This window comes from Dipodomys ordii, unplaced genomic scaffold (assembly GCF_000151885.1).
Source record: "Dipodomys ordii isolate 6190 unplaced genomic scaffold, Dord_2.0 Scaffold45, whole genome shotgun sequence".
Taxonomy (NCBI): domain Eukaryota; kingdom Metazoa; phylum Chordata; class Mammalia; order Rodentia; family Heteromyidae; genus Dipodomys; species Dipodomys ordii.
This window is the reverse complement of record NW_012267261.1, coordinates 11,789,313-11,805,568: the sequence shown is the minus strand read 5'-3', so window position 1 is coordinate 11,805,568 and position 16,256 is coordinate 11,789,313. Positions and strand designations below refer to the sequence as shown.

General features: G+C 37.3%; 1 protein-coding gene across 1 annotated transcript in view; it reads left to right on the top strand.

The window, feature by feature from the left end:
• The first annotated feature begins 9,975 nt into the window (after positions 1 to 9,975).
• Cd86 (CD86 molecule) overlaps positions 9,976 to 16,256 on the top strand; it is a 62,198-nt gene continuing 55,917 nt past the window's right edge. The window contains exon 1 of the mRNA XM_013019483.1: positions 9,976 to 10,102. Coding sequence (XP_012874937.1) covers positions 10,089 to 10,102 — 14 coding nt within the window. The 5' untranslated portion in view covers positions 9,976 to 10,088. The remainder of the gene's footprint in view (positions 10,103 to 16,256) is intronic.

The following is a 16,256-nucleotide window of genomic DNA, read 5'->3' as shown; positions in this document are numbered from 1 at the left end:
AAAGATCTTCATTTTCCACACAAATTGGAGACTTTTTCCAACAAAAAGACCTGATATTTGTTTAGAAATTTCCTAAATAGCAATTTTTCTGTAACACTGCAATGTAGGGACAATTGCTGACATGAACAAAGCCTAAGAACCAGCTACACTGTTGTTTAGGTAGAACATACAGCCTCTCAGTCAACAGTATTGAATGAGTTTCAATAAATGATAATTTTTCACATTCCATTTCCCCACCAACAGAAGCCAAGTGTTTTGCATGGAAATAGTAGGAAAGACAGTTTAAACACATCTCAGAGATCAGCCACATCCCACCCATAGCAAGCTCAAGAGCATAAAGGTTTTAACTCATTTCAAAGTCTTTGCTTTAAGAGAGAGAGATCCAGGCACTCTCTTTACAGAGGTCTATCTACTTCATAGAATGCTTTCCCATGCTTAGCCATCCAGGTACTCAGAGACCATGTCAGCCATGTTTCAAAGGGCTCTCTCTGACTTCTACTTAACCAGGTGGCATACTTTGGTGATACTGCTTTTGCAGGCATAAAGAATACAGGGGTCTTGTGACTATAGCGGCTTCTCTGCAGATTTCAAAGGAAAGCCTAAAAGGCTAGGCGATATGTGGAAGGCTCAGGATTCCTGAAGTCAGTTCCTGAGAGGGCAATGCACGAACTTGTGAGCGTGAAGCCAAAGACACAACAGAGACCCAATTGGTGATGCTAGGAAAATGGAACTGATATATTACCTTTTAACAGGTAAGAAGAATACTGGAGTTAATTCCAGTACATTTCCCTCACCAAAGAAAACATGGGAATTTTATTTGGGTAGTCCATACACATTCATATGGAAATAAGTTTTCAACTTAAATTTTTGAAGAAAATTGAGCATGCCCAGAAGTGCCTGTGGAAAACTTCAGGCAGTGAACAAAGCCAGTCCAAGAAAAAGGTTGTATAGACTCCACTAAGAAGATAGTACCTGCCTAAGTCTGTTGGAGTTCATGTCATAACACCACATTTCTCCAACAATGGACAAGGAGTTAGTGGACTTAAGGTTTGGACTCTTGCATTTGCAGCTGAACACGATGGGTCTACATCTTGCTGAGTGCAATGCCAAAAACAAGCACTGACAAAAAATAAAGACTGGAGAAAGGTTTGTTACTTGTATCAGGAAGGAGAGCAAGGGAGTTATTGCCAAAGTAATGCTTTAAGGACCGGCATATTGCTGAGCTCCATTTCAGGTCATAGTTTAAGAAGGAAAGAGGAGGGTTGGGACGTTGGCTCAGTGGTAGACTTCTTGCCCAGCGGTTTGATTCCTCAGCACCACATAAACAGAAAAACGCTGGAAGTGGCGCTGTGGTTCAAGTGGTAGGGCGCTAACCTTGAGCTGAAGAGCTGAGGGACAGCGCCCAGACCCAGAGTTTAAAGAAAAAAAAGGGTGGGAGGGGGAGAAGGAGCAGAGAAGCATAAGCTGGGGTATGATGAGGTCAAGGGCAGAACGCTTATTTTCAAAAGGTTAAAATTGCAAACACAAATGCCCCAAGCATGCCCAGTGTTCTTTAAGAAGTTTTATCTGAAACAAAAGGGAAGATCCCTTTGAAGGTATGTTATAGGAGTGCTCTCCTTAAGGTGTCTGTCTCAGCAGTTAACAAATTTCCCCCTTAAACATTTGATTCCTCATTTTTGAGGGATTTGGAAATGGAGGTCATTTTTATGAAAGTAATTATGGCTGGATGAGGACACTAAATCTTCCCAGGGAAGTGAAACCCCTTGATACTACAGGAAGATGTGTCTTAAGATTACCAATCTGTTCCACCATAGCTTTAGTTCCTTTTTAATTGTTGCACTACAACGTTTGAAGTGTCATCTGCATATGGCATAAATTGCTAGTATATCTGTAAATCATTCTTAATGTGAGTAGTCCAAAAAGCACAGAATTAATTAAAGCCAAAGCACAGTTAAGCAAACAGACCAAGTAAATAATGAGACAAAAGAAATACTCATTGTTGTATCTTTTAATACATTGGCATGGAATGTGATTTTAGTCTTCTGATAAGACACAAAAACATAAGCATCCATAAGATTAAAGCTATGTAAATGAACAGACCATATAGGAGAGTTTGTTTATTTTTTATTGTCAAGGTGATGTACAGAGGGGTTACAACTACATAAGTAAGGCAATAAGTACATTTCTTATCATATTTCTTAACCCTTCCCTAATTTTTCTCCTACTTTTCCTCCCCTCCACCCCACCTGCCAAGTTGTACAGATCATTTCCAACATAATGTCTTGTATGTAGCACTGGTGCATTGGTTCCCCCCTTGTCCTTTGTCTCACTAATCTGTTGGTCCCCTTCCCTTCCCTAATTCAAATAAACGTATATACATTATTAGGGTACCAGAATCAAATACAGTGAAAACAGAGGACATACCATCGGGGGAAGAACATACAAAGGAAACAAAAAAAATCACATAGTATATTAAAAACAACAACAACAAAGAAAAACCTCTTGTGTCCATGTCTTGGAGTTCATTTCACTTAGCGTCATCTTATATGGTCATATGAACATAGCTATTGAGCTATTCTATTCATCTGCTAAGATTATCCTAGACATACACTAATTATTGCCAATAAGAGAAAAAAGAGAAACCGTGGGATCTATATTTCTTTGGGTCTGGCTTACTTCACTTACTATGATTTTTTTCCAGGTCTTTCCATTTCATCTAGGAGAGTTTTTAAGAGTATTCTTTAAAAAAAAACCAGCATTGAGGGAAGATATATGTACAACTAACCCTTTTAATCTTGCCAGATGATGGAGTCTCCATACTGCATGTAAGCTCCATTGCACACCTAGCATCTGGGAAGTCCTACCCACTATCTATTGTCACTTTAGATAGACCAAGGTAACTGAAACCTGGGAGTAATTTCTTTTGAAACTCCCTGTTATAACTTTTCTTGCCTTTCCTGTTCTACAAGAAAATGAATTTGAAGTTAGAACCTTGGCTCAGTTGATACAGTGCTAGCCAATGACTACAAGCATCAGGTACTGAGTTTAAGACCCATATAAAAGAAAGAAAGAAAGAAGGAAGGAAAGAAAGAAAAAGAAAGAAAGAAAGAAGGAAAGAAGAAAGAAAGAAAGAGAGAAAGAAAGAAAGAAAAAAGAAAGAAAGAGAAAGAAAAGAGGGAGGGAGGGAGGGAGGAAGGAAGGAAAAGAAAATATTTTTATCTTCCTGGTAAAAGTCTCTGTGAAAACTAAGAGATAATTAAATCCTCCTGGCGTGGTTGGCATGGCTGTAAAATCTGTTGGCCAGTGCCCTCCAGGCAGCATGCCTTTGGTTTGTGTTGCCATTTCTAGTGGGGTTCCAAGTGGCCTCATTTGAATGTTAATTTTCTGGCAGTGTACACAAAGTTCTGTTCAGTTAGCTATGATTTCCTTTAACTTTGAGTCTTTATTATTCCAAGGAGCTAGTTGTACAATTTTTTCCCCAAAATAAGCTGAACTATGGGTAGATTTAATAATAATTCAGGCCAACTTTTCTGGAATCCAGACTTTTTCTTGTTGATTTGTCATCTATCTCCCCCTGAGACAGGAGATTCTGGAAGCCTGCTCTTTTTTGCTTTCACTATGTCTTCCTCCAAGTAGAAAGGAAGAACTTTTTGGAGAGGTAGGTCACTTGCGTAGTCTCCTCTTACTAATTCTGAGTCTCCCTTCCCCCTCTGATTTCCTTCAATGCACAACTGATACTTTACTAGGACCATATACTACATGAAGTAGTCTAATGATCTTTTAATATTTAATTTCATTGTTGGTAGAATTAAGACTTCTCTCTTTTCAGATTGTACAATAAGAATGGGTCGCACATCTGAAATATACATTGTTAACATACAGAAGGACTGTGGGATCAAGACCAGCCTGGACTACACAGTGAGATCATGTCTTAAAAAATATATAAAAGGAAAAATAAATGAAATCTCTAGTTTAGACAAGATCACTCACTTTTTCCCAATAAAATAATATATTTAATTGCTTCTTTATGGACTTTTCTCATTAAAACTACATCTCAATGTGTTTTTTATATTTTTTGCATATAGAATTGCATGGATTAATGAGACTTATACTCTTAGAGATCTCTTTTTGTAGTAGTCTTTTTATAGAATTTAAGAAATTAAGAGCAAACTTGAGCTTGTTTAGCGATTGATGACTTGATGTTTAGCAATTGATGATTTGTTTTTTTAAATTTACTTAGAAATAACTCAAGTCTCATTCTATCATGTAACTGTTAGACTTTAAATTATCTGACTTAGAAACTGATTTTATTCGTTTGCCTAATTCATTTGATTTAGTAATTGTTTCTAGATTTCCCCATGAAAACCATTATTATCAGACCAGTTCTGAAAGTTGATGTACTTGAAACATAGAAAAAAAAAGGAGAGAAAAGCAATGAACACTGTAACTTAAACATCTAACAGATAAATTGGCCAGCAGCCTAAGCCAAAGGTTTATTACAATTTGAAAACCATCTTCACTTTTATTTCTCCAGCAAGTTTAATTTTTTAAAAATTTTTTATTGTGAAAATACTGTACAGAGGGGTTACAATTACATGGGCAAGGTAATGAGTACATTTCTTATCAAGCATTGTTGCCTCCTCCTTTGTTTTCCCTTCCCATCCCTTCCCACCCCTCCCCCTCCCCCGGCCAAAGTTGCAAAGTTCATTTTTCAACATAAGGACTTGAATGTCTCATTGTTGCAATGGGTCCACCTGTATCCCTATTTAAACGATTTGTTTTTGCCCTTCCCCTCCACAAATTATACCAACATCAAATACAATGTAAACAGGGGTTTTACCGTGTGGGAGGGACATACAAAGCAACAAAGAAATCATCTTATAAATATGTTAAAACAATCGCAAGAAAGAAAAAAGAAACATTTGAAATTGTTTGTCAAAGATTTACTTGTCAGTGAACTAAAAAGCATTAGTGCTAATTTAACATTACATTACATAACATTACATTATATTACATTACATTACATTGAGTACTCACATGTAAGTCATTCTGCTATCATGTAAACAATTTACAAGCAAGCACACAGGCAGACATAACACAAACAATACATCCATGCACACAGGTGTGAAAAAAGCCGACAAGAAAGGAAGGTTTTACAACTTGCAAGTAGAATGATCACTTGTTGATTTTTAACATTGATCTGATTATTTCCTCTAGAGACTCAAGCAATACTTAATTAAATCTTTTCTTCCAAAGGCTTGACTCTTGGATAAAACTAGAGGCTTACATCTTAAAGACATAAACTTAACCTAAAAGCTTATGTAAAAGTTTTGTGAAGTTTGTTATGCAGATTTAAGTTAGCACCTTTCCCAGCTTAAGAGCTAATCATCAGAGAGGTGGATGTCATTACAAAGAAATTTTTCTTTTGCAGTGAGTTTAAAATGGCCAACTAATTAGGGGAGAGTGGGCACTAAGGAGAAAAAAGTAGGCAAGTATGAAAATAGAACCGTGAAACAGGTTGAAATTGCATTAGGAAGGAGGTAGGAGGATAAATAAGAGTTATAGAAGGGAAGACATTACATATACATGCAAGAAAATGTGACAATGAAATCCCTCCTTGTGTCACTAATACATGTTAATCAAAAATAAAAATAGAATTAAAAAAATGATCAACTAACATGTCAGTAATACTTTGGAGATCTATTTAGATGACTCCTGTTGATCTAACTTGTCTTCTAATCAGACATAGACTTCAATGGACAAAGAACACTTTTTATACCCATCTTAAATGAAAAGTCTTTTCTCCTTGAATTATGAGATCGCTACCAAGGTAGCTATCCCAACGAATATGAAAGCCCATACAATCAAGGGTGATCAAGGAGGTCTCCAGCCACATCACACAATAAGGGTCTACTGTGGGCTTTTCTATCTCAGGTATCTATTCCAGGATATCCTTCTGGCACCCTTTGTTTTCTCTTCCTCCTCTTCTTCCTGTGATGGCCTTTGGTGAAGAGTTAAATCTCTGCTGACAAAAGAGAGAAATAGGCTCGCTTCTAGAATGGATATGACATGGACCATACCTAGGGGTTGGGAAAAAATGGTTAGTCAAAATCAAACTTCAAAATCCTTTACCCAGGGAAATTTTTGTTTTGTTCCAGTCCTGGTGCCTGAATTCAGGGTCTGGGCATTGTTCCTAAGCTTTTCTGCTCAAGGTTAGCATTCTATCACTTAAGCCACAACTCTTGGTGTTCAATTGGAGATAAGAACCTCATGGACATTTCTACTTGGCTGTGAACTGTAATCCTCAGATCTCAGCCTCCAGAGGTAGCTAGGATTATGGGTGTCAACCATTATTGCCCAGCTCCCAAAGTTTTAACTTTGGTATTTTACAGCACTGAAAATGTAAACTTACCGAGTATGCAAACCAAACTAAATCACCAGAGAACTCCACCCTGCTCCAAGCTCTACATTTCCTCTTGAAGTTCCATTACTTCGATGCAGATCTGCAGGATGGAAATGTCCAACCCCCCAAACATTAAATCACCACAAACTAGGACAGAGGTTTGTTTCAAAACCTCAGATGTCACCTGAGGCTTTTTATGGTCAGCATCCCTAACTAGTCTCCTTCAAGATGGGAAGATGTTTAGCTGTAGATGATGGGAATGTGACCTGGAAAGATGTATCTTATCCCTTGCCCTTTGCTTTTTTTCTTCTCTGTTTCCTGACAGCCATGAGATGAACAATCTCAGTCACATGCTCTTGTCACCATGGTATTCTGCCTTGCTTCGGGCCCCAAACAATGGTTCCAGTTGATCTTAGACTCAAACCTCTGAAACTGGATCAAAAGAAATCTTTCCTCCTTCAAATTATTAACTCTTCACTATTTGTCACAGCAATAGAAAGCCTGACTAATATAATCTTTGATATCTACCTGTTGTGCTAAATATTCTTTTTTTTTTCTTAGCAGCCCTTGCTCACTTAGAGTACATTGTGTCTAAGTGCCCCATCTTGGACTGCACTGAAATGAGTTCCTTGAAGAACTGAATGTTCTTCTTTTTCTTTCTTCTTTTTTCTTTCTTACTTGTTTTCTTTCTTCTTACTTTCTTTCTTTCCTTTCTTTCTTTCTTCCTTTCTTTTTTTCCTTTTCTCCACTTTGGTACTACTCCACTTTTATATTACTCACACGTAACTTGTTTTGTCCTCTTCTGTGCCATAGGTCTCTGGAGCAGCATAGCATCTAGTTCTTTCTTTGTTCTCAGTGATCCCAGATGTATAGAACATACTGGGTTCAGAAATCAAACCCTTTAGTTTCCCTTCACCACTCAGAAAATCTGGCATGTTGGACACATACTCCAGTTTTCTTATACGGGAGGGAGAGGTTGCTGACTCTATCTGCCCATGCCTGCTATACAAAGTCTCCTTAGAACCGTGGCACATCACACAGCTTTTTTTCCCCTTCCTATCCCCCTCATCCCCAGACGCATATGCTAAGTCTTATTAGTTCTGTGCGATACACAAGACAGAACTAAGACCCTCATGAGTCCATCTAAGATTTACTATCCAGTCTTTTATTTCCTCAGGAAGAAGCCAGGGATTGAGAACTGTCTCCTAATTATGCAGGGCTGTATCTAGGGAAAGGACTACAATAACTACAAAATTTCCTAATAGCTTTGATGTGACTTGTTTTGTGCTTACCTAGTATAAGGAAGCCTCCCAACTGGCTGTTGGATTTCTCACAAGGAGTATTGTTCTATATATTGTTCTTGAATTGTGTCTCTGTGGGAGGAAGGGAGGACTGGGGTTTTCTATTCTGCCATCTTGCTTATATTCTCTGTGGTTACAATTTGCATTTCCCTAATGACTAGTGGTTTTGTAACATTTTCAAGTATTGGCTATTAGAATATCTTCCTTGGAGAAATACCTATTCAAACCTTTCTTCCATTTTTTAATTTGATTTTGTTGTTGGGAATTCTTTATATGTTCTGGATATCAATCCCTAAACATTGGCACTTTTAGACAACTAAGTTTTAGGGTAATTTGTTATATAACAAAGGATAACAAATGAATATTGGTACTCATATGCAAATATACAGATTACAAAATTATTAGTAATTAGAAATATTAAAAATCATACATTATCTAATAGGGAGACAATTTTATTAAACAGGAGAGTTACTGTTAGGGATATAATTTTACTTACATGATATATTATTAATATGCTTAAATGACTAACAAAATGTTTATAACATGACGAACATAAGCACTTTTATGCTATTTTAAATAGAAATTAGTGTACAAATTACTGAGAAACTAAAAATGATCCCACACCTGTCATATTTATCACAAATGTTTATACAAATTTATTTTTTTATGGTGTCTCATTTTATAACTAATGTGCTATTTAGTTATAAATACTACTTTATTTATACATCTTTTCTGCAATAATTTCAAAATTATATAATGTACTTTTCTATCTTTATGTCTTAAAATACTCAATTCTAGGGGCTGGGAAGGTAGCTCAGTAGTAGAGTGCTTGCCTTGCATTCATGAGGCCCTGGACTCAATTCCTCAGCACCACATAAGCAGAAAAAGCTGGAAGTGATTTTGTGGCTCAAGTGGTAGAGTGATAGCTTTGAGCTGAAGAGCTGAGGGACAGCGCCCAGGCCCAGAGTTCAGGCCCATGACGGACAAAAAAAAAATTCAAATCTAGATGAAATTATTAAAGGTAAAATTAACAGTTTGTTTCTTTTTCTTTTTGTTCCAGCTATTGGCCATATCCTAATGCTTTTGAGCTTTGGTAAAAATGATATACATAGTTTACTTGTAACATTCTGGGTAGAATTAATTTACAACAATCATTTAACCTTATCTCTATATATGTTTAACTAGTTTTGAGATCAGCATTTTTTTCCTTAGCCATGGCTTCTCCATTCTTAGATGTTCAATTTTGATTATTTCTTAAAATTTTAGAACTCATCTTTAAATAATTTATTTAGAAAGAGTTTCTTGACAGGAATATTTTTGTTGTTATTGTTTTCTTGGTAGTATTTATAATGACTTCACACTTAACCAGTTACTTATCTAGTACAGAATGCTAACTCAAAACTCTAGAGATTTTGTACTGTTGTTTTCTGCCATTAGGGTTGAATAAAGTTGGGTGTTTTTTTGTTTTGTTTTGTTTTTGTTTTTTGTTTCTCCGAGGCCATCCGTTTTTACTTTGTTTGAACTTCCTCTGTCTTTGGAATTTCATATGAATTTGTTTTGATGAGATCCTACTTCATACATTTTGCTTTCATGTAGTGAATTTTCCTTCTCAATGCTGTTCTATCTAATTCATATGAGAAAACTTCTAGTATAATTTCTGCTTGATGAATTCTATGTTTCTCTTGTAGTTCTATCAATTGATTTGTATCATGTGGATTGTTTTCAGACTTCACTTTCAGAATGTTTTCTTTCATAGAAGCAGTCTTTGGCTGTATGTAGTAGGACACAGCTAAGGAAAGTGGTGGTTTGTGTTCCCTCTTCTAAGTTGTTTATCTATGGAAGGAGGCTATCCCTTCAGGCTGAGTAAAATCCTCCATTACCTCCAAGGTGGAAATTGTTACAGAGATGTCTGAAATCCCAGCCCACGCCTGTCACCATAATAAATCACATTTTTTTGTTGTCTTACCCAAATCTGCAGTGTCTTTCATTTCATCTTGTGTATGTATTTTTTTACTTTTTTTAATCATTCCATTTTCTAGATTTTTTTTTGAAGAATCTTCATCAAAGGGGCATTCTTAGCCTCATCTTAACATCAGATCTGGAACTTAAGCCACTGAATTGTTTTTTAAAAACTATGCTTAGACCTAGGTCAATGAGTTCGCAAAGGGTTAAATATTTTTCTCAAGTGTGGGCAAAATCTGCACAGAAAAGAGGAACAGCTCTCTTAAAGAAAGTGTAAAACGGGGTATACAGTCATTACAGAGGACGGCGGCCACAGACGTGGAAGGTTCGTTCTTCATCTCTGTGTGTCTCAGGCCCACACAGTTAGACTGACAAGGGGGCTTCTTTCCAGGCATTTTTTGGTCACTGCAGGAGCGAAGGAGATGGATCTGGACTGGTGAGTGCTCTCTCTTACTCTATTGTGGGTTGTGATCTCCACAGGAGACTGAGATTGATGATGTTCTGATGCCTGTCCTACCTAAAGCCGAATGTGTCAGGACATGTCTATTCAAAGTTCAAAGTGAGACCTTCTGGGAAGAAAGGCCGCTCTAACATGAAAAGTCAGGTGAAATTAAGTTATTCTCTTCTTGGAGCGTCTGTCTTAAGTTGATCTCATAGTTTTTACGGTAGGGACTTTTTCTTTTCTCCTTTTTCTGAAAGGGATCTTTTGCACATAAAGAAGAAAATTGAGTTTTCAAAAATAGTTTATTAACAACTGTTTGTGATTGATACCATGTCTTAAGTTTGTTTCACAAATTTGAATGCTTAGTTATTTAATTTAGGAATGAGGATAATTTAAATTTCGACTTGAGTTGACAAATGAGAGGAGGAAAGAATTTGGCATAACAAGCAGAGCCAATTAGTCTAAGAATAGAAAAATGAATTACAGAGGGCAAAGGAGAGAGAGCAAAGAAAAGGAAGAGGAAGGGGAATAGTCCAATCTTTGAATCTGTGGGCTCCTCATCCATGGCTCAACAGAAGATGGAAAGTGTAATTAGCCCCCATTGTTGTGTCTGTGCTGAGCAATACAGGCTTTGGGTCCTTATTATTTCCTAACCAATGCAGATTAGCAACTATTTACATCTCATTTACAATGTTAAGTATTTTAAGTAATCTAGGAATGATTTTAAGTATTCTGGAGTATATACATAGGCTATATGCATATTGTTCCACATGAGGTTTCAATAAATTTTAGTATATGAATAGGTTTTAGTGTATTTTAGTATTAATTCAAGATTTGAGTATTCATGAAGGCCTTAGCACTAATTCCGAATGGATGGCAAAGGATGACTGAATAAGGAGAAAATTCAGTATTCTGATAATGAGTCACGCACAGGTCATGGGAGGTTCTGGGGTAGCGGTAAGAACAGAGTCTTCAATTCACTGTTGAGAGAACACAGATGATGTTTTATGCTTTGCTACTGTTATTTCACTGAGTTTTCATCTTCCCAATGGCTTTCAAATGGATATTATTGTGCTGTTTTTACACAGGAGTTAACAATGGCTAAATGGCATTAAATAACCCATACAAGGTCACAGTACTCATAAGGGGAGAGCTAAAATTTCTTTCTGCTGGCTTTACTAAGTACCACACAGTTTTGTGTTTTTTTTCCTCTGTGCAGTGTCAGGTTCCCACGGCAGGGACTTCCTGGAAAGAGCCACATCCACCCTAGTCTAGGCTGGTAGTTGCTGAAGTCAGACATCATTCGTTATTATTGTTCTCTGAAACTATGTCTTCTCAGAACTAACCATTTAAGAAATAGCTTTGCTGCTTTTATTTCAGAAGATTAACATTTAATTTCCACATAAAGATCTCTTTTCTCTCAAATGGAATTTTGATAGTATATGAAAAAGTGTTTTCAGAATTTATTTTTTGTGGCACTGGTAGTATTGTCTGCAGAGCCATGTAGAATCATAGGCAATTGTCTAGATTGTTCTTGTTAAGATTCTCTTTGTCCTACTGTCTGAAAACTGATTATAAACCAATAAATAGCTGATAAGCAATAGAGCACATATCAGAATAAAGTGCATACTAAAACAACAAAGTATCATTGTCTGTCTACCAGAGTGGAAAGTAATAAGTTACAAAGCAAGCAAGAGTCCTCCTTGATGCTAAGGAGGAAGAATATTTATGCCCTATTGTGATATAGTGTTTCTGGACAATTAATATGTTTCATCAGAAACATATTCATTTCCTAAAGGATATATGCTTTTTAACCAAATAGTTCCATCTTTTTAGTAATTTATCTAAGAATATATATATATATATATATTATATACATATATATATTTGCAAAGGTTTGGTGACATGGATAATTTTCTTTCCATTGTTCCTAATGAGGAAAATACTAGAAATGAATACCTAAATATAGGTATTTGATTACTTATGGAATGTCTATCACAGAATATCATGAAATCATTAAAAATGTTATTAAACAATTTGTAATTGTTTAGCTTTGGGGGAAAACAGAATGTATAGACAGCACAAATAATCTTATACATGATATGTGCATATGCACAATTTTAATCAGAAATACTGTTTTATTTTTACAGTCCTTGGGATTGAACTTAGGGCCTAGAGAATGCTAGGTAGGTGGCCTGCTACTGGAGCTGTGCCTTCAGCTCTGTAAGTAGCTTGTTATAAAGTACTTTGGACTCAAGATTTTCACGTTACAATGAGATTGCTGGGAAATAGGCCCATTTTAACTGGAGGAACATCTGTATCTGTTAGTATCTGTAGTTGTTATGTAGAATAACAACTATTTACATAGCATTTACATTGTATTAGGTATTGTAAATTCTCTAGAGATGATTTTAAGTATGTTTGGAAGACATAATAGGTTATATGCAAATCACACCCATTTTATAGGAAATACTTGAGCATCCATTCATGTGAGTTTTAGAACTAATTGACAATGGATAGCAAGGCTAATCCCCAGTTACCTCTACTGGCTATGTTCCATGCTTTGGGTTCCCTTTGATCGAACTCTTCCCGGAGCATGATCAAGCTTTGCATCTCTCCATGGTAGTTTCTGGAACCCACTTCTCCAAAACCAGCCAAGGCTCACTCTTTCTTACATCTGAGATACCAAACTAGTAGTTCTGGAGCCTAAAATTACATTTTATCTTTTATTTTTTGACAGCCAAAGACTCCTGCTTCTGTCTTTTCACAAGACATTAAGATTCCAGGTCGATGGAGACAGTAATGGCCTTGTGCATTGTTGTGCAGTGATTAATCCTGAAACTACATTTATTGAATAAACAAATAAGTAATAGTGAGTGCATAAAAAAGGAAAAGAAGGTTTTAAATTTTCTGCTGTGCACTTTTGAACCTCAATCACATCTTAGGCAAAAGAATCAAACTACATTAAAAAAAAAAGAATAGAAACCAATAGCTAAGCTGGCTTTCTTGCAACCTTTCAGGAGTGTGTAATCATACCTTATGGGATTCCATGATGAGGGCTTTTTGGATGCCTTGACTCCACTTTAAACTTCCCATAATTCATTTGACCCTAGTAGATTTGTTTTGAGAAAGTATGTTATATATAGAAATACCTGGGGAAACCCTGATGTTACAGCCATGATTGTTTGACTCTGCTGAGGATTGCATGTTGAGAGAGAAGTTTGGGATTAAATGACCATACTTAGAAAACCAACAGCTTCCCAGCAGTTTGTTAAATATCAGATCTACCCCCTCCCCACTTTTTAACTGTGTGACCTTTGAAAAATGCTTAACCATTGAAATATTCAGTTTTTTTCCAATGGTTTTTTAAACGATTTTTTAAATGAGCCTAATAGTGTTATGTCCTAAGGTAATTGTGGGACTTTCACCCAATAATCCACTTAAGATGCTTCAAACTTTGTTCTAGTAAATATTCAGAATTATTACTATTTGTTTTTTGTATTATTACTAGTGCTAGAATTAAGAAATAGGTATAACTTGAGTCAGCAAGATTATACAACCACTTAATTATATTGCTAAGACTACAGTGTAGAAAATGTGTGTGTGTGTGTGTGTGTGTCTGAGTCTGTGTCTGTGTCTGTGTCTGTTTTCCCAGAAGTGCTCACTGACCCTGGAACCTGATAGAATTACCCCAAGTTAGGTCCAAAGATGGAACTGGGAGCAACAAGTTAGTGCAAGAAATAGGATATGGCTTAGAGGCTAGTTTGTTGTGGCATCAGACACAAGAAGACACATTTGAAAGATAGTGAAGCATTAGAATCCACAGATTTGGTTTTTTGACACATGTACACAGTAGGGGGGGGTAAGAGAGATATAAGCACACAGTGGTATCCTTCACAAAATTGGGGAGAGAGAGAGGAAGTAAGAATGGATTTGGGACAGATATTTGAGGTGTTTGTGGAGATGAAGATGTCCAAGGAGGCAGGAGATATTCAGATGCGAAACTAGAGACATATGGGAAGTATGGATGGATGTTAAGGGTCTTCAGCATAAGTACAGTTGATGGTTGAAATTCTCATGCAATTAAGTTCACCAGGGAGAGGCAATGATGGAGCAAGAAGCAGCCAAGAATGGATAATTGGAAAACCTTGACAGTTGAGCTGGGACATAGGGAAGAAGAGTGTACAATGGATACTCAGGAGGGCCAAGAGGTGCTGGAGTAAACCAGGGAACAAGCTGGGTTATAAACCAGGGGAGGAGAGATACAAGGAAAAAGAGGATGTATTCATAGAAAGACAAAGTATATGTATGTTTTCACAAATTCTACATGGAGGGCGTGAGATATGACCTAACAGGTAATTCCAGTGACTATGTATTAAGGGTTGAATAGTGGTTCCATTCTACCCTAGTCTTGCTTATTTGTTGGAAATTATAATCACCAATTCCTCAGAATGTGACCATATTTGGAGATAGGGTATGGGACCATATTGGATATAGGGAGATTGGTCAAGTTAAATGAAGTCATTAGGTTGGGCCCTAAACCAGGATGACTGATGTGCTTATAAAAAAGAAGAGAAATACCTACATAGAAGTTAGGATCTCCATCTATTAGCCAAGGAAAGAGACTCCCAAATAGATCTCTCCCTCAGAGCCCTTCGAAGTTGCCAACACAGTTTATGCTTTCATTTGATGTCTCTGGCTTCAAGAAAAGAATACAATAAAAGGAAAAAATCCATTGTTTAAGCCAGTCACTTAGTTACTACAGTCCTAGCAAGAGCTTACACTGGAGGGAGCATGCATAGCCAGAGATAGAGTGAGTAAGTGGTAGAGATGGGAAGGAAACCAAGCATTAGGTCACCCTATATCAAAAAGCAGAGGATAGTCAGGGTCAAATTCCACAGAAAGGTCAAGTAGGAGAATGACTGAAAATGTCCATCTGGAGATCCTCAGTGACCTTTGCAGTGTTCCCAGTTGAAGAAAGGGAGCAGGTTTATAGAGCTGAGAACAGGGAGGCAGCCCAGAGCCATTGCTTCTGCAAAAAATGTAATGACAAAATGAGTCACATGAAAGTGGCCTGAAGGCAGGTGAGCGAGACCCAGAGTCTTCTCTTCTATAAAACCTAGGACTGAGCATGATGGTGCCTGTCTATAATGTCAGCTGAGATAGAAGGATCAAAGTTTGATGCCAGTTCCAGCAAAAGGAAATGAGATGTTATATCAGAAATAAGCCTAAGCCGGGCACTGGTTACTCACACTTGTAATCCTAGCTACTCATGAGACTGAGAGTTGAGGATCATGGGTCAAAGCCAGTCTGAGCAGTGAAGCCCATGAGACTCTTCTCTCCAAATAACCAGCAAAAAGCCAGAAGTGGAGCTGTGACTCAAGTGGTAGAGTGTTAGCTTTCAGCCCCAAATCTCAAACACAGCACTTGAGTCCAAGCCCCAGGACTGGGGCACAAGCGCGTGTGGGCGCGCGCACATACACCCCCACACACACACACATTAGCAATGGTGGTGGTCTACACCTGTGATCCCAGCTACTTGGGAGGTGGAGTCAGGAAATTGAGGCCAGACTGGAGGAAGTAAGTATAAGATGTCACCTGAAAGCTAAACAGAAAAGGCAAAAATGGAGTAGGAGCATGGCTCTATTGGTACAGCACTTGCCTAGTGAGGGTAAAGCCCTGACTTCAATCTCCAAAACCAAAACAAAACATGAAAAGCATAGATACTAAGGAAGCCAAGAGGATTAAGAGTGGTATTACATGCCTGTAATCCCAGCACTCTAGGAGACTGAGCAGAAATTTGAGGCTAACCTAGCTGCATAGTGAGACTCTAATTGTGGCAGAATGCAGGGCTTTGGGGAGAGGCTAAGTAAAGGAGAGAAAAGTCAGTACTTCTTTTTCAACCCAAAAAATGCTTTGGAAAGTATCTCAAGAACAAAAGGATTTGTGCAGTTGTCATTTTACCTATTGGATTTTTGAACTGACAGATTCCATCCTGTATGGTGCAGTCATAAGAAAGCTGTTTATTTGAAGCTTCTTAGAGATTAATTTGGTAAAGAAAGAAGAAAGCGAACCAAGCAAAAATTTCAGGGATCATTTGTAATTTAGAAGAAGAAAAAGAACCAGGATGAGGGGGAGGAGGAGGAGG